Here is a 19,194-nt window from a genome sequence, read left to right as displayed (position 1 = left end):
CGTGCCCGCCTGAGACAGGGCAGTGCCAGGATGGGCACCTGGCGGGAAAGGGACTGCTGCAGGGTTTCCCAAGCAGTGTGACTCCAGCTGTTGCAAAACTACAACTCCCAGCATGCCCAGACAGCCAAGGCTGTCTGGGCATGCTGGGAGTTGTAGTTTTGCAACAGCTGGAGTCACACTGCTTGGGAAACACTGGGCTGGTGCACTGTACATTGTTCACACTCATTCAGTTACAGGTCATTTATAATCAGGATAAATAAATAAAGCTTCAGTGGTAATTAATTGGAACATTATATATTTGCATAGATCAATAGTACAAGCCAGTATAAGGGAGGGTTCACACCACGATTTTCTATACAGTTTTTGGATACGGTTTTAAAAACAAACAAAAAACGTATGCAACTGTACAGAAAACCGTGCCCATAGACTTTCCATTCCAAACTGTATACACCATACTGCATACGGTTGTCTCCGTTTTTCACACCACACAGTTTTTTACTTTTTTTTTTCTGGACAGAAAACCGTCGCCTACCACGGTTTTTGGTCCAGGTGAAAAACCGTATAGACCCGTATACGTTTTTTTTTTTTTTTAACATCGGAGTCAATGGGAACCGTACAGAACTGTATGTGTGTACAGTTCCATCCAGTTTTTACCATACGGTTTTTGACTTTGCACAGTTTTTTTTTTCTGGGAATTTCAATCAAACAAGTGAAACTTTATTCATAATGGAGTGAAAAGTTCAAAACATATGCGTTTTTTTTCTTAAAAAACGGATGCAACCGGACATCACTTTTCAAACTGTATACGGTTTTCAACCGTATACAGATAAAACTTTGTACACACGTTTTGATACAGTTTAGTCAGGTTTTGAGGAATCCGTTTTTTTATCAAAACTTGAAAAAAAAACTGTATTGCAAAAACGTGGTGTGAACCCAGCCTAAGAAAGTTTGTCACAAAGCTGTAGCTAGCTTCTGAGGGGAGAATAGAAAATGGTGCCCACCACCCCTGGACCCTCCATCCCCCCCCTTCCCCCCACCATGCAAGCTAAGGGTGCATTCACTCCGGGTTTCTGCAATACAGTTCCCGTATCAGGTTTTTGATGTACAAACGGATTCCTCAAAACCTGACTAAACTGTATCAAAATGTGTGTACAAATTTTAACCCGTATACAGTTAAAAAAACGTATACGGTTTAAAAAATGATGTCCAGTTGCATCCGTTTTTTAAGAAAAAAACATATACGTTTTTAACTTTTCACTCCATTATGAGTAAAGTTTCATTTGTTGATTGAAATTCCAAGAAAAAAAAACTGTATAGTGAAAACCAGATGGAACTGTACGCACATACGGTTCTGTATGGTTCCCATTGACTCCCATGTTAAAAAAAAAAAAGCGTATACGGTTTAATACGGCTTTTCACCCAGACCAAAAAAACGCGGTAGGCCAAGGTTTTATGTCCAGAAAAAAAACGTATATGGTTTTAGAGTGCATTCACACCACGTTTTTGCAATACAGTTCCCGTATACATTTTCAATGTGAAAACCGTGTGCATTGACTCTCCATTGAAAACCGTATGCCAAACAATGCATCAGGTTGTGTCCGTTTTGCATCCTGTATGGTTTTGTCAGATTTTTTCCCGTAACCAAAACCGTAGCCTACCACGGTTTTTGGTCCGGGAGAAAAACTGTATTAAACCTTATACGTTTTTTTTTTTCTTTTTTTTCTTTTTTAACATGGGAGTCAACGGGAACCGTACAGAACTGTATGTGCGTACGGTTCCATCCGGTTTTTTACTTTGCACAGTTTTTTTTCTTGGAATTTCAATCAAACAAGTGAAACTTTATTCATAATGGAGTGAAAAGTTAAAAACATATACAGTTTTTAACTGTATACGGGTTAAAATTTGTACACGTTTTGATACAGTTTAGTCAGGTTTTGAGGAATCCATTTTTCATCAAAAACCTGATACGGGAACTGTATTGCAAAAACATGGTGTGAATGCACCCGAATACAGTTTTTCACCCGGACCAAAAACCGTGGTAGGCTACGGTTCTGGGTACGGGAAAAAAATCGGGTGACACCCTTACTGGCCTGCCTGGCACTAAATAGCTTCACTCCAACAATCCCGCAACAACCCATCCACCCTCCTCAGAAATAAAAAAATATTAAAAGCATACTATGCCGCACCATGTATATCCATACTCTGGAGGCTTTTTTGTTTAATTTTGAGCCTGCATTTTGTGCCGTTGGTGGGCGGAGTCTTGTGTCGCTGCGCTGAGGCCGGAGTTTACGTCAGGAAGGAAGACAGCGCAGCACCAACAGGCACATAAACAATAGTGAAGCCACAAAGAAAAGAAAAAAACTGCACGGTACGTTACCCACCCCAAAAGGTGTATGAAGCTGTATTACTATGGATTTTTTTTTTATGCCCTCCTTGGTGTCATGTACAGTAAAAAGGCAGTTAGGTAAGTAGCCAGGTAAATAGATAACACAGTAGGTAGATCAGGAAGCCAGATATGTAGGTAGGTGACTAGCCAGGTAGGTAGGTAGGTAGGTTGCTAGCTAGGTAGTTAGGAAGCCATGTATGAAGGCCAGGTATGTACATAGTAAGGTAGCAATATATGCAGGTAGGCAGTTAGGCAGCCAGGTATGTACAATAGGTAGTTAGATAGCCAGGTATATAGGTAAGTAGTTAGGCATCCAGGTATAAAGTTAGGTAGCCAGGTAGTTAGTCAAATAGGTAACCAGCACCTCCCTTCACCCAGTGGGGGATCCAGAGTCTAGTCAGTGTATTTAGTTTTAGCGGACAGAAAATAAGGTGTTGCTTACGGAAGTTACAGGTTGGTAATGTCCCCAGGAGGTAGGGGCCCCTAGTAGCCCTCCGATTAATTTGTCCCCATATTAGCTAGGCAGGAACAAAGTAGATAGTCCCTCACAGCAGTGTAGGCAGCAGAGTTCCCCCACAGTAGGTGTAGGCAGCAGGGTCCCCCACAGTAGGTGTAGGCAGCAGAGTCCCCCCCCACAGTAGGTGTAGGCAGTTGAGTCCCCCCCCACAGTAGGTGTAGTCAACAGAGTCCCCCCCCCACAGTAGGTGTAGGCAACAGAGTCCGCCCCCACAATAAGCGTAGGCAGCAGAGTTCCCCTACAGTAGGTGGGTGTAGGCAGCAGAGTTCTCCCACAATAAGGGTCTCCCCACAGTAGGTGTAGGAAGCAGGGTCCCCCCCCCCCCACAGTAGGTGTAGGCAGCAGGGTCCCCCCCCACAGTAGTTGTAGGCAGCAGGGTCCCCCCCACAGTAGTTGTAGGCAGCAGGGTCCCCCCACAGTAGTTGTAGGCAGCAGGGTTTCCCCCTCCCCCTTCCCAAGTTGAAAATAAAAAAATTATGCTCACGCGATGTCCCACGCAGCGATCTCCTCCGGAGAGCAGCAGGGCCCGCGTCTTCCTTCCTCCACAGTGCAGGCACCGATGAGTGGCATCTTCAGCGCCTGCAATGCGTGCTGCGTGGAGGCAGAGGTCAAGTCCCCTCTCTATGTAGGCCACAGATGTGGCTCATACAGAGAGGACGCCTTCTGCTCTATGTGCGTATACTGCACATACAGCAGAAGGCAGAGCGGTCTGCTGGAGATCTGGGACAAGTGTCCTGGATCCCAAGTAAAGGCGGCAGCGGCAGGCCCTTTACCCGCCAAGGCCCTTGGACCATGTCCGATCGGACTGGCTGCCCCTGAACACTATGCACAGACCGATATACCCCATACAGTGCCCATATAGTGGTGATCCCAGATCCACAAATGCTCAGTTACATCTAGTGACTCCCAGGAGGTGTCTTTTTGGAGTTGTTGTTTTTCTTTTTTCTTTGGCCCAATCCGCCATGGAGACTTTTTCTAGCCATGACTTGTTTCTGCAAAATCTGCCAGACAACAAACATTAAGTTCCACACCTTTATAGCTCATTTCTTACCTTTTCACAGGTCCCAAATAATGCCTCCCTTGGATTCCCTGCATACTATAAGTGAGTGGGTAAGTGTGTTGTGGTTAGAGGGATTTGGTTGGTAGTTCCCCGCCCATTAGGTAGTACTTCCCAGTATGTCGGTGATTTGACCCCTATTAGGTAGAATTGGTTAGTAGTTAGCTAGGTAAATCCCCCTCCCCTATTAAGTAGAAGCCCCTAACAGGTGGGTAGGTAGGAAACCCTGTTTGGTAGATGCCACCAGTAGGAAGGTAGGGAATCCCCCCCCCCCATCAGCAAGAAGCCCCCAGTATGTAGGTAATCCTCCCCCTATTAGATAGAAGCCCCCAGGATGTAGGTATATAGTTCTCCCCCATATAAGATTAAAGGGGTACTCCGGCGCTAAAACATCTTATCCCCTATCCAAAGGATAGGGGATAAGATGCTTGATCGTGGGGGTCCCGCCGCTGGGGACCCCTGTGATCTTCCACGCCACACCCAGTTAGAATCATCCCCCGAAGCGTGCTCGCTCTGGGTCTGATTACTGGCGATCACGGGGACAGAACATAGTGATGTCACAGCTCCGCCCCCTCAATGCAAGCCTATGGAGGGGGCATGACAGCTGTTACCCCTCCCCTCCATAGGCTCGGATTGAGGGGCCGGAGCATGATGTCACTATGCTCCATCCCCGTGATTGCCAGTAATCAGACCCGGAACGAGCACGCTCCGGGGGCTGATTCTAACAGGGTGCGGCGTGGAAGATCACAGGTGTCCCCAGCGGCAGTACCCCCGCGATCAGGCATCTTCTCGCCGGAGTACCCCTTTAAAGCCCTCAGTATGCAGGTAGGTTGGTAGGTAATGCACCCGTGGAGCGGAAAGAGGTAAGCAGAGGTTTATTTTTTTGACTGCCATAATAGGAATGTTGTTGAAAACCCTCCCTGTGATCAGAGTACTCCTGTAAAGTGTACCTGTCACATCGCAGAAAAAAAAACAATGCTTCCATGTCTTTTTTTTGTATGTATCCAGCTTTTGTATTTGGCTCACAAATCTCTCTGTTCTGTTACTCACTCATTATGACATCTACTGCACAGGAAGGGGTGTGTCGGAGGCAAGCACTGAGCCCACCCTCACTCACCATGCATTCACTTCCTCCCTGAGTCGGCTGTGCTTGGTCTTTACATCCAATCACTGCAGGCTGCTCTGTAAACCCCTCCTCTTTGTTCTCTGACATGAGTCTGATAGACAGGACAAGAGGAGGCTAGTCTGGCTCTCACTTTCTGGATGGTATAGGGACCCCTATATTTTTTTTTTATAAGCCATGATTTCTAGAAAAAAGGAGATCTACTTCATAAAATAAATGTATTAGAAAGGTTACTGTTTTGCAAAGATATACAAAACATATATATAAAAAAAAAATTTGATCCCCGGCTCAATTGCACACCTTATCTTCTAAATGGTTAAACCAATTTCTGTAAGCGACATTTTGTTTTATATCCTGTCCACCCGCATTATAAACCAGTGTAATGGGTTTAGTGCGGGTAAATAGACTCAGATTCCCTTTAATAAGGAACTGTTCAAATGCACGCTGTCTCTTCTGGCAGCTTCACCTCTGATTGACACACAGGTCCCAACGCATGGGCCCTTCAGCTAATCTAACGTGTGCGTCGCTGCGTGTCATCCAGCTAGCACTGCAGAGGAAGACGGCGGTGGGAGAGGGAGCTTGCTGGATGACACGCAGCGGCGTGCACATTAGATTAGCTGAAGGGCACATGCGCTAGGACCCAGGAAGTGGGCATTGCTTACCTTGTGCCACGCCTATACGACCATCAGTGGCTTGGATCAAAAGAATTTTTTGGGGCCATGAAAGCCTGCAAATATTAGGTAAAAACATTGCTATACCCACCACCTGAACACAGTACAAAGGGTGTGTGCAAGTTATTGCTCCCAGATTTCATGACAGTTGCGCTTTAAATATTTTGTTTTTCAGTTTAACTCATGGATGGCATTGTGTTTCAGGTCTCTTTTGATCACTGAAAACAATCTCAGACACCTGTGATAGATTGCCAGGTGAGCCCAAGTCAAGGAAAAACTACCAAAAGGTGGGTGTTCCACATTATTAAACAGAGCACCTTTTTCAAGCAATATGGGGAAGAAGGATCTCTCTGCTGCCGAAAAGAGTGAAACATTTCAGGAAAACTGAAGCGTGATCATTGCACTATTAAGAGAGATTTTGGCCGATTCAGAGCAGACACAGGTTTGTGCAGATAAAGGCACATTGAGAAAGATTTCTGCCAGATTCATGCACCAGACCAAGAGAGCAGCTGCTAAAATACCATTACATAGCAGCAAACATACTGGAAGCTGCTGGTGCCTCAGAGGCTTGCAACTGTGCATAAACCTTCCATTCGTCCACCACTAACCAATGCTCACAAGCAGAAAAATACATGAAGACTAATTTTCAAACAGTCCTGTTCACTGATGAGTGCCGTGCAACCCTGGATGGTCCAGATGGATGAAGTAGTGAGTGGTTGGTGGATGGTCACCCTGTTCCAACAAGGCTGCAAGTTGGTGGTGGAATCATGTTTTGGGGTGGAATCATGGGAAGAGAGCTGGTCGGTGCCTTTAGGGTCCCCCTGGAGGTGTAAAGATGACCTCTGCAAAGTATGTGGAGTTTCTGACTGACCACTTTCCTTCCTGGTACCTCTGCATCAATGGCTGCTATGGGTTAAAAGGAGAGAGTCATGTGTGGCCTCCATCTTTCCCTGACCTCAATCCTATTGAGAACCATTGGAGCATCCTCAAGCAAAAGATGTATGAGGGTGGGAGGCAGTTTACATCCAAACAGCAGCTCTGGGAGGCTATTCTGACATCTTGCAAATAAATCCAAGCAGAAACTGTCCAAAAACTCAAAGTTCAATGGATGCAGGACTTGTGAAGCTACTATCAAATAAGGGGTCCTATGTTAAAATGTAATGTGACCTGTTAAAATGTAAAAAAAAATTAAAATGTAAAAAAAAGTTTGGTTGAAATTGCTTTTGATTTCAGTAAATATGCTGCAAACACAACAAATTAAAATTTTCAGTTCTTTACAACCTATGAAGTGTTTTGAAACTTACTGTGCATAATAATTTGGAACAGTGCATTGTAAGTTATGTTTAAAAAATAATTATTAGGTTTGTTCAATAAAATTTGAATTGTGCTCTTAGTTGATAACATGAGAATTATGCTGACTGTTCTTTACATCATTTAGGTTAATGAGAAAAAATTAATTTGCATGTAAATGTTGTAAAAATAAAAACAGCTCAGGGAAAATGGAAGCCCCCTAAATGCACACTACAAAAAAGTTAGAAAATAGAAATAGATTAGAACACGTTTTAGTGTCTGGCCCTAATCAGGGGAAAAACTAAATCTAGCCGACACTTTCCCTTTAAAAGGCTACTCTGCCCCTAGACATCTTATCCTCTATCCAAAAGATGTCTGATCGCAGGGGGCCAGCCGCTGGGACCCCACACGATCACCGTACAGTCAACCAGAGTTTGGCATCCTGTTCAGAACGCTGGGTTCAGGCGGCTGTGGTCGTGATGCCTTGCCATGCCCCCTACATTTATGTCTAAGGGAGGGGTCATGACTGCCACCACGCCCCCTCCCATAGACAAGAATGGAGGGGTATGGCATCACAAGGGGGCAACGGCACGACCCCAGAACCCAGCAGAGTCTGTGCAATACTGGCAAACATCCCAGCTCTGGTTCCACTTCTGAAATGCGGTACATGAGAAATAGTTCTGCACCACGGATCAGACCCTTAGGGGCTCAATAACAGAAGAGAGAATTATAGTTACTATTTCAACTGAAGGGTTAACTTAAAACATTCAGGTTTATAAAAATCTTTAGAAATGACAGCTACTCATTCTGTGCGTGACTCATTCTACTCATGCAAATCATTTAAGACATCCTCCTCTACTTAATATACACTATATATTACATGGTGTAAATGTCATTAAAATGGGGCTTTGCTGCAGGACTTGTAATTTCATGTTAGATAAACTGAATGAGCTAGGAATTCTGCCAATATAGCCACGTCACACTTTGCTTGACTGAAAGGAACACCATGTTCTACACCAACGCACCTAAAACTAAAATGTAAAAATCATATGCCCAATAAAATGTAAGCCCTGGAGATGTTCTTTCAAATGGGTCCATGTTTAAAGGGGTACTCTGCCCTTAGACATCTTATCCCCTGTCCAAAGGATAGGGGATAAGATATCAGATCGCCGGAGTCCCGCTGCTGGGGACCCCCAGGATCTACCATGCAGCACCCACCTTTAGCGGCTTCCGGAACCGCTGGAGGTCCTCAGGCTGAGTCCATCTCGACCACGAGGACGGAGCATAGTGACGTCATGGCTCCGCCCCCGTGTGACGTCACGCTCCCTCCCATAGGCTTGCATTGAGTGGACGGAGCGTGACATCACACGGGGGTGGAGCCGCGACGTCACTATGCTCCATCTACGTGATCAGTAATCAGACCCGGAGGGAACACGCTCCAGGGACTGGTTTATAACTGGGTGCAGTGTGGAAGATCACGGGGGTCCCCAGCGGTGGGAGCCCCGCGATCAGGCATCTTAGGGGATAAGATGTCTTCGTGCCAGAGAACCCCTATAAAGGGAGTTTTTTCAGTCCCACAAAATTTGATGTTTGAGGCTGGCTTAGGCTGCGTTCACTTATGTCCAATCAAGCATAGTTGCCATCTGGCTAAGGGCAACTATGCCGGATGGTCCATGTCAGCCTAGGGGGCACGTGAACTCAGTCCCAAATTTCAGCTGAGCAGTGTTTCCTGACTTTCTTACAGCAGACACTTGCCTAACCAGTCACAGGCCATGTTGGGTCACTGCAGAGAAGAATCGGCAGAGGCTTTTCTTGAATGTTGACATGAGAGCTGGAAGCACTGCTCAGAGAGGATGGATTTAGCAGGAAATAGGGCTATATAACTTAGAACACAGCCTAAACCTAGAACTAAAAATTCTGTGGGGTCGGACAACAACTTTAAATATAGGGTTTTATTATTTTACAACAGAACAGACATATTTTGAGTATCGTTCAAGCAATAAAAATAGCCTCTACAATGATGTCAGATACTGGTCTTAATCAGAACTTGCTTTTATTAAAACTTGGCAATGACTACAAGATACAAAACAATATTTTGGTCCCTCAAAACCATAATCCGCTTAAAAATAAAAAGGCTACATTTTATGAGAATAGAGGTGCTCAGGGCACATTCAGTGAGGGAGGTTGGAGAGCTTCTAGGGATACACCCTGGAAAGCTAAGCAGCATATTAAGAGCCGTTCCTTAGACTGCAAATGCTGTAGAAAATGTTACTGTACACTCCAATGCATAAGAGTCCTTCATTATTGAAATCTACTGACCACTTTCCTAGTCCAAAGACCTGTAACCTTTTCAGCATAAGAAGAAAAAACAAATGGGGCGGTGGGATTATTAACTCTTTGTACAACCGTGTAATATTCCAGATAACGGGGCTAAAAGCAAGTACGCACAGTGCTCCTATTCAACAAGGTTTAATGAAAAATATATTTGCTGCTGACACAGCAGAGGCAACCATGTTAATGGATGACCCCGCAAGGTATTCCGTATAAACTACTGGGAACATGATGCGTCCTGCTTCAATGGTGTGTGCATTACAAATATACTGTGCTATATGTTTACTTATAGATATTAACCGCTACTTTACAAATTGCATAGGAGCACACAAATAGCTACTAAATTGTTTTGTTTTTTTAGGGTGAGGAAGGAATACTATATTAAACATAATGAATATTACACAAAACAATAAAAAAAATGACACATAAGGGAAGTCTAAAAATAAATGTACTTTATCCTTCGGAATATAACATGCCTAGCCCTCAAGTATTCTCTGGCCTTTACTTTATGTAACAACTGAGGAGAGTATAAATAACTATTAGTGTGTCCTTATTCCAATTGTCAGTCGTTTCATAGATTCCTCAAATCCGGAACAATCTAGAGCAGCTTCCTAAAGCCTCAAGAAGATGTCAAGATGTTGGCTATGAGGTACACTCTGTTTAATAGATCCAAAAGGTAGCTTGTTATGTGTTTCTAATCCCCAGAGCTTGTTCCAGCTCCTGACGTCTTTGCTGCACCTACAGGCAAAAAAAAACAAAAAAATAATAAACCATGATTAGAGGAAACGTAAAAAAAATGAAAAATTAATTATTATATTATATATATATATATATATATATATATATATATATATATATATATATATATATATATTATATACAAATTAAAATCTAGATTTTATGGTGGATGTAATTTTTTAAGATTTTTCAGTTATATTAAACACACAAAAAATGACTTCTTGCAGTTTTTACCGACACCTCCTGTTCTGAAGAGATCAACTCCCAGCAGTAATCTCACTGGTAAGAAAACAATGAATGCCAACATCTATATCACTGGTTCCCAACCTTTTTTTTGCCCAAGTACCCCTTGGCAGTCCATAAAAAATAAAAAAATAAAAATTAACCCCTTAAGGACCAAGCCCATTTTAACCTTAAGGACCAGGCCAATTTTACTTTTGCGTTTTTTTCCTCTTTGCCTTCTGAAATCCATAACTCTTATATTTCCATCTACAGACCCATATAATGGCTTGTTTTTTGCATGACCAATTGCACTTTGTAACGAAACCTCTCATTTTACCATAAAATGTACGGCGACCCCCAAAATTTTTTTTAGGGAGGAAATTTAAATGAAAACCAAAATTTATTCTGTGGGTCAATACGATTAAAATGAAGCCCATGGCTAGATACTTTGATTTTTTTTTTTTTTTAAAGTGGTACAAAAATATAAAACTTTTTGTACAAAATCAGTAATCTAAAATCACCCTATTTTGACAACCTATAACTCATTTTTCCGTATATAGGGCGGTATGAGGGCAAATTTTTTTGCGCCATCATCTGTCCTTTTTATTGATACACCATTTGCATATATAAAACTTAGATAATTTTTTATAATTTTTTTAACTAAAATGTGACAAAAAAGCTGCATTTTCAGACATTTTTTTACGTTTACGCCATTCACCGTACGGGATAATTAACATTATATTTTGATAGTACGGACATTTACGCACGTGGCGATACCAAATAGGTTTATAAAAAGAAATCAAAAATTACGCTTTTTGTGGGTAAAATGGGAAAAACTGACAATTTTCATTTTTATTGGGGGAGGGGATTTTTCACTTTTTGTTTACTTTTTATTTTTACATTTTTCAACTTTTATTTTACACTTTTTATGTCCCCATAGGGGACTATCCATAGCAATCGTTTGATTGCTAATACTGTTCAGTGCTTTGTATAGGACATAGCACTGATCAGTATTATCGGTGATCTTCTGCTCTGGTCTGCTCAATCTCAGACCAGAGCAGAAGACCCCGGGAGACGGCCAGAGCCAGGTGAGGGGACCTCCGGCCGCCATGCTGGATGATCGGATCGCCGCGGCAGCGCTGCGGGCGATCCGATCCGATCATCCATTCAAAGTGACGAACTGCCGCGATCTGTATTGATCGCGGATGTCGGTCATTACCAGCGGGTCCCCGACTGCTACTAGCAGCCGGAACCTACCGTGTATGACGCGAGCACCGTTCCGATGCTCCCGGTCATACACAGGATGCAAACGTACGTCCTGGTGCGCCAAAGTTCCACCAAACCAGGACGTACATTTACCTCCGTGATTGTTAAGGGGGTTAAGTACACCACCATATTAGAGACATATTTGTAATTAACCCCTTAACGACGCAGGACATATTTACGCCTTGCGACAGCTTCCTAGGGGGACTATAACATTGCAAAAAAATAAATAAATGTTAACGATGATTTAACCCCTTCCCTAATAAAAGTTTGAAACACCCCCCTTTTCCCATTTAAAAAAAACACTGTAAATAAAAATAAACATATGTGGTATCTCCGCATGAGTAAATGTCTGAACTATAAACATCTATTGTTAATTAAACCGCACGTTCAATGGCGTACACGTAAAAAAAAGTAGCTTATTTTTGGTCACTTTTTATACCATAAAAAATGAATATAAAGCGAACAAAAAGTCCAATAAAAAAAAATGGTACCGATAAATTCGGATCAGGGCGCAAAAAATGAGCCCTCATACGGCCCTGTAAAAATAAAAAAAGTTATAGGGGTCAGAAGGGGACATTTTAAACGTATTAATAATCATGTATGTATGATTTTTTCCAGAAGACAATCAAGCCTATATAAGTTGGGTATCATTTTAATTGTATGGACCTACAGAATAAAGAGAAGGTGTCATTTTTATCAGAAAATGCACTGTGTAGAAACAGAAGCCCCCAAAAATTTTTTTTCCTTTCAATTTTGTTGCACAATGATTTTTTTTGGGTTTCACCGTAGATTTTTGGGTAAAATGACTAATGTCATTATAAAGTAGAATTGGTGGCGAAAAAAAAAAAAAGGCCACCATAGGAGTCTGAGTTTAAAATTGAAAGGGTTATGATTTTTTAAAAAGGTGAGGAGGAAAAAAAACTAAAGTGCAAAAACGGGAAAACCCTGAGTCCTTAAGGGGTTATTATAGTTGGTGCCATTTCAACTTTATAATATATTTATTTCTTTTACTGCATTATCCTTTCCCCAGGCCCCTCCAGCTTCTCTCCATATCCTTTGCCAAGGCCTGTGCACCTCTTACTAACCACTCCCCAGGCCTCTGCATAGCCTCTATCCAGGCCCCATGCACCTCCTCTGCATAGCCTCTTCCCAGGCCCCCTACATCTTTTCTTTCCTCCAACTTCTAAAAGGCCTCCTGCACCATTGGTGGGGGCAGCATTAAGGGGCTAAGGAGTAACACTTGGATGGCTGTATGTGAATTGGTCTGCGCTCCCCTCCCATTACTTTTCCCCCCAAATACCCCTGGTGCACTGCTGTGTACTCATGGTGGCGAACCGCTGATCTTTATTATAAAGCTGTAGGCAGATAACAGGATCAACCACTGTTGACAGGTGAAAGATCCATCTCCTCTCTACCTATACAATGATCTTGGCACAGGTCACAGAGTATACCCATAACTCTTTCCCATAGAAGTCAAAGCTGTATTGAGACACCTCTTTCCTACAGTCTATGTGGCTGCTGTAAAGCATCTCTAAACTGCTGTTAAGAAAGCAAAGCATCATACACACTCCTTATAAAATAGGCAGCTAGAAATGAGAATCTCAAAGGCTTGGGGGAACATACCTTTGAGTAGAAATATCGACATACAGCCTCCTGAGCCCAGGGCTGGAAATAAAACTCTGCCCTGCGTTCCTCTTCAGGATTGCCCACAACATCAGTCATAGTCTGAAAAGGAGAAGGTGATGAGAATGTGAAGTTCAGAATGACAACAGAGACCATTACATATGATCCTCGCACCACTAACCTTAAGGTCACGGCACTGAGACTGCAACCAGTCATTGATGAACCCTTGAGGGTCACGGGCAAAACTTAACATAAATTCCCTCTGGATCTTCAGTTGATTGATTGTTTCGATGGTTTCATGGATCTAGACAAAAAGAAAATCATGTTACTGATTCTATTGGAAAGTTGTCCTGAAATGCCTACATCTTTATACACTTGTAAAGCAGAGAAGGAATTCAAACAAAAGCAGCTATGTTTACACCCCCATTCAGCTTTTAATGGGGTACCCCAATGGAAAACTTTTTTTTTTTAATCAACTGGTGCCAGAAAGTTAAACAGATTTGTAAATTACTTCTATTTAAAAATCTTAATCCTTCCAGTACTTATCAGCTGAAGTTATTTTCTTTTTGAATTTCCTTTCTGTCTGGCCACAGTGCTCTCTGCTGACACCTCCGTCCATGTCAGGAACTGTCCAGAGCAGGAGAGGTTTGCTATGGGGATTTGCTCCTACTCTAGACAGTTCCTGACATGGACAAGAGGTGTCAGCAGAGAGCACTGTGGTCAGACAGAAAAGATATCCAAAAAGAAAAGAACTTCCTCTGAAACATACAGCAGCTGAGAAGTACTGGAAGGATTGAGATTTATATATAGAAGTCATTTACAAATCTGTTTAACTTTCTGGCACCAGTTGATTTAAAAATAAATTAAAAAAAAAAAAAAAATTCCCATTGGAGTACCCCTTTAACCCCTTAAGGACTCAGGTCATTTTGGCCTTAAGGACTCAGACAATTTAATTTTTACATTTTCATTTTTTCCTCCTCGCTTCCAAAAATCATAACTCTTTTATATTTTCATCCACAGACTAGTATGATGGCTTATTTTTTGCGCGACCAGTTGTCCTTTGTAATGACATCACTCATTATATCATAAAATGTATGGCGCAACCAAAAAACACTTTGTGGGGAAATTAAAACGAAAAACGCAATTTTGGAAGGTTTCGTTTTCACGCCGTACAATTTATGGTAAAAATGACGTGTGTTCTTTATTCTGAGGGTCAATACGATTAAAATGATACCCATTATTATATACTTTTATATTATTGTTGCGCTTAAAAAAAATCACAAACTTTTTAACCAAATTAGTACGTTTATAATCCCTTATTTTGATGACCTCTAACTTTTTTATTTTTCTATATAAGCGGCGGTATGGGGGCTCATTTTTTGCGCCATGATCTGTACTTTTTTTGATACCACATTTGCATATAAAAAACTTAATTTTTTATAAATTTTTTTTAAATAAAATGTATTAAAAAAGTAGGAATTTTGGACTTTTTTTTTCGTTCACCGTATGGTATCATTAACATTTTATTTTAATAGTTCGGACATTTACGCACGCGGCGATACCAAATATGTCTATAAAAAATTTTTTCTTTTTTTTACACTTTTTGGGGGTAAAATAGGAAAAAACGGACGTTTTACTTTTTTATTGGGGGAGGGGATTTTCCACTTTTTTTTTTACTTTGACTTTTACATTTGTTTACATTTTTTTTTACACTTGAATAGTCCCCATAGGGGACTATTCATAGCAATACCATGATTGCTAATACTGATCTGTTCTATGTATAGGACATAGAACAGATCAGTGTTTTCGGTCATCTTCTGTTCTGGTCTGCTCGATCACAGACCAGAGCAGGAGACGCCGGGAGCCGGACGGAGGAAGGTGAGGGGACCTCCGTGCGGCGTTATGAATGATCGGATCCCCGCAGCAGCGCTGCGGGCGATCCGATCATTCATTCAAATCGCGCACTGCCGCAGATGCCGGGATCTGTATTGATCCCGGCACCTGAGGGGTTAATGGCGGACGCCCGCGAGATCGCGGGCGTCGGCCATTGCCGGCGGGTCCCTGGCTGCGATCAGCAGCCGGGATCAGCCGCGTATGACACGGGCATCGCTCGATGCCCGCGGTTATGCACAGGACGTAAATGTACGTCCTGGTGCGTTAAGTACCACCTCACCAGGACGTACATTTACGTCCTGCGTCCTTAAGGGGGTAAGAAGCATAAAATAGACCTAGATGATGGTGGAAGACAACGCTGATGCTGTTAGATTTCCTTTCAGTAATCTGCATTGGCCAGCTTATGACAGTGTTTCCCAACCGGGGTGCCTTCAGCTGTTGCAAAACTACAACTCCCAGTATGCAAGGACAGCCGTTGGCTGTCCTGGCATCCTGGGAGTTGTCATTTTGCAACAGCTGGAGGCACACTGGTTGGGAAACCCTGGCTTATTGGATAGCTGCCTTACTAACTTTGTAAATCAGTAACTTGACAGGACATTATAGGTAGGTGCGCACATTTTACATAAGCAACTTCACAACCAAAGAGCAATGACTGGACCAGCACTGATGTTTTCATCATCTTACAATGTATAGTAATTGACTGCCCCAGGCTTCATTTCTGAAACTACTGAAGCAATACAAAACATAAATGGAGTAATAAAATAATTATGCTTCTAGCTGGCGTCTCAGCTTCATGCTGTCACATGGCGATTATAGACATTACATGGATGGTGAAGTCTCTTAAAACTAAATGAGCGCTTGTTGCAGGACCAGTAAAAGAACAGCGCCAAATGGGAGCTGTGGGGGACCAGTGAGGGAGTGTGAAAAGAGCAAGTTATTTTTCCAGCCCCCACCACCATATTAGATTTAAAGGGGTACTCTGTGGCTTTTTTTTTTAATAAATCAACTGGTGCCAGAAAGTTTAACAGATTTGTAAATTACTTCTATTAAAAAATCTTAATCCTTCCAGTACTTGGCTGCTGTATGCTCCACAGGAAGCTTTCTTTTTAGTCTGACCACAGTGCTCTCTGCTGACACTTCTGTCCATGTCAGGAACTGTCCAGAGCAGGAGAAAATCCCCATAGCAAACCAATCCTGCTCTGGACAGTTCCTGACATGGACAGAAGTGTCAGCAGAGAGCACTGTGGTCAGACAAAAGAAATCCAAAAAGAAAGCCTCCTCTGTAGTATACAGCAGCTGATAGGTATTGGAAGGATTAAGAATTTTTAGTAATAGTAATGTGAGCCTATAGCAATCAACTTTGCATTCTTTTACTTCCCTTGTGGTCTATTACTCATTCACAGACTACACTGACCGGCATTCTGCAGCAGACTGATCCGTTTAGAAACAGCACTGAGTGTTCCTCTCCCCCAGCAATACTTTAGTGGGATTGTTTATGGTAATCACATTATGTTATGGAATTGTTATTTAAGTATATCTCTACTGACCTACAATTTAAATCATTTACAGAGTCATTGTCTATGAGGAATAGTTTAATGTAACAAGCGGAAGGGACAGCAAAAAGCAAGGCAGCAGTAACACGGATAGATTAAAATGCACAAAATGTACATCGGGGAAAAGTGAAGGAACATGAACTGAATCAGGAAAAAAATTAAAAATAAAAAAATGCTTCCAGAATGCATAATGATCAGAAGGTAAATAAACACATGCATATTAAAAACTGAATATATTCAATTAGTTGAGGTTCATGAAATTGCAGCACACTAACAACATCTCTGGGGGAACATGTTAAATACCTCAAAATATTACAGAGCATGAAAAAGGAATTCTCTTGTTCCAGCATCTAGTCTTTACTGATCTTTTACATAGCATGCTGCCCAATGACAAAATATCCGACAGATGTAGTTTTCAGCCTTCAATGCAAATATTAAAGGGGAACTCTGCTGCTCAGCATTTGGAACAAAACAGTTCCGAACGCATCAGCCGGCATCTTGTGGCGTTATTGTCCCTCCCCCTCATGACATCACACCCCGCACCCTCAATGCAAGTCTATGGGAGGGGGCGTAACAGCTGTTCCAAACACTGAGCAGCGGAGTACCCCTTTAATAGTAAACTTCAAATTCTAAGACATGGCGCTTAAAGGGGTACTCTGCCCCTAGACATCTTATCCCCTATCCACGGGACCCCCGTGATCTCCCGGCTGCTGCACCCAGTGTTTGTTTAGAGCAGTGGTCTCCAAACTGTGGCCCTCCAGATGTTGCAGAACTACAACTCCCAGCATGCCCGGACAGCCAACGGCTGTCCGGGCATGATGGGAGTTGTAGTTCTGCAACATCTGGAGGGCCACAGTTTGGAGACCACTGGTTTAGAGCATCGGGTGCAGCAACGGAGGCTCGTGACATCATGGTCACGCCCAGGCCATGACAGCCCCTCCCTATACACTTGCATTAAGGGGTGTGGCCATGATGTCCGGAGCAGGGCGTATCCATGACATCACGAGCCCCTGCATTGTCAGTCATCTGGCACGGAGCGGATGTCTGGGGTGCCGCAGCTGCTGCTGCCTGATCAGACATCTTATCCCCTATACTTTAGATAGGGGATAAGAGGTCTAAGGGCGGAGTACCCCTTTAAGTGGGTGTTCCTGACCAGCTCTGTCCAGGGTGCTAAGCAAAGGCACAAGATGTAGGCTACTTGTCTGCCAGCCAGATTGGCCAAAAAGTAGTTGTGGCTACGACCTCTTTTACTCTAAGGCCCACGGTGATGAACATGTGAAGTTCCTTTTCCTATTTAGGCCAGGGGACACAAGTTTCATATGTTTGGTGGGTGCCAATGTCCCAATTAAATGATAAGTTGCTTTACCTTGTTATCTAGAGCTGCAATTTCTTGCTGACTGGAAGTGGAAAGGAGGAAGGAATTCATCTGTGTTTTCAAAGTATCATCCACCTCAACATCGATATCATAACAAGCCGTCTTCTTCTGATCATTTGGATCCACACTAGGAACAGTAAAAAACACAGGTTACAAAGTGAAAAGGGGAGAACATGCAGTAAAACACATTCAAAAACTTAGATCACATTTTACCTAATGACGTGATTGATTATGATGGGCTCCGGTGGCATAAGAAGGGCATGGAGTCTCTGAGGGAGCTCGGAAAATTTCATCCGCTGGGACTCGAAGATCTGTTGAGGTAAAAATAACACAATGCTGAGAACAATTTAAAATTAAAAGACGGCTACATCTTTCTACAGGGTCTATGTGCCTACCTGCTGGAGGTACTTGTCACAGATTATAAACTCTCTTTCATGAGGGTCCTGAAGCTTATGAGTTTTGATATACTGCCATAGGGCTTGGATGATGACGGGACGAGTCTGGGTGTGAATACCGAGAAGACGAGCCAAGCGAGGATCAAGCTTAAATTGGGGTGGCTAGAGGAAAACAACAGCGTTATAGAGGTGCCGAGGATACCATAAAAAGAAAATGGAGACCAATTCCCATATACCTGATAATCTAGCATCAGTAACACAGTGCAGCGCACATTGACATCTCCAGGACGCTTCACCTGAAACCCATCTGTTTCCTGCGTGGTCGGCGTTCTGTGCCACTGAAAGACATAAGCAATAGAGAGAGTTAGTAGAATATCTAATAGCTAGATCTATGGGACCAAAAAAAAAACCTAGGATGGAGAAAACCCCAACTCTTTTGGTAATAAGAACTATTTACATCATAGAACCACCAATTGACCTAAGCTGCCCATATAATAGGCCACTGAAGCCTTTCCGTAGCCACACTTCCAGCTAACAATAGGGAGCCACCAGTCTTATATCAGAAAGCCAAACTGAAGCACTTTGCAGAGGGGTGGTTTACAAAGGTTAACCCTTAAATGGACAATACAAGACTGATCTATTGACCTGTTGGGGACAGAGGGCATAAAGGTGCTTCCCGGTACTTGAGGACAGAGGGCGTACCTTTACAGCCTCCATATTTCTGATCACCACAGCTCGCCGGGCGGTGATCTGA

General features: G+C 42.8%; 1 protein-coding gene across 1 annotated transcript in view; it reads right to left on the bottom strand.

Moving 5' to 3' along the window:
• Positions 1-9,805: 9,805 nt before the first annotated feature.
• Positions 9,806-19,194, bottom strand: part of SMARCD1 (SWI/SNF related, matrix associated, actin dependent regulator of chromatin, subfamily d, member 1) — a 42,068-nt gene continuing 32,679 nt past the window's right edge. Inside the window, exons 7-13 of the mRNA XM_056555380.1 lie at positions 18,677-18,778; positions 18,441-18,602; positions 18,259-18,356; positions 18,037-18,172; positions 13,406-13,528; positions 13,225-13,326; positions 9,806-10,113 (exon numbers count right to left, since the gene is read on the bottom strand). Of these exons, the coding sequence (XP_056411355.1) occupies positions 10,060-10,113; positions 13,225-13,326; positions 13,406-13,528; positions 18,037-18,172; positions 18,259-18,356; positions 18,441-18,602; positions 18,677-18,778 (777 nt within the window). The 3' untranslated portion in view covers positions 9,806-10,059. The remainder of the gene's footprint in view (positions 10,114-13,224; positions 13,327-13,405; positions 13,529-18,036; positions 18,173-18,258; positions 18,357-18,440; positions 18,603-18,676; positions 18,779-19,194) is intronic.

Source organism: Hyla sarda, chromosome 2 (assembly GCF_029499605.1).
Source record: "Hyla sarda isolate aHylSar1 chromosome 2, aHylSar1.hap1, whole genome shotgun sequence".
Classification (NCBI taxonomy): Eukaryota; Metazoa; Chordata; class Amphibia; order Anura; family Hylidae; genus Hyla; species Hyla sarda.
This window is presented reverse-complemented; position numbering and strand designations above follow the sequence as displayed.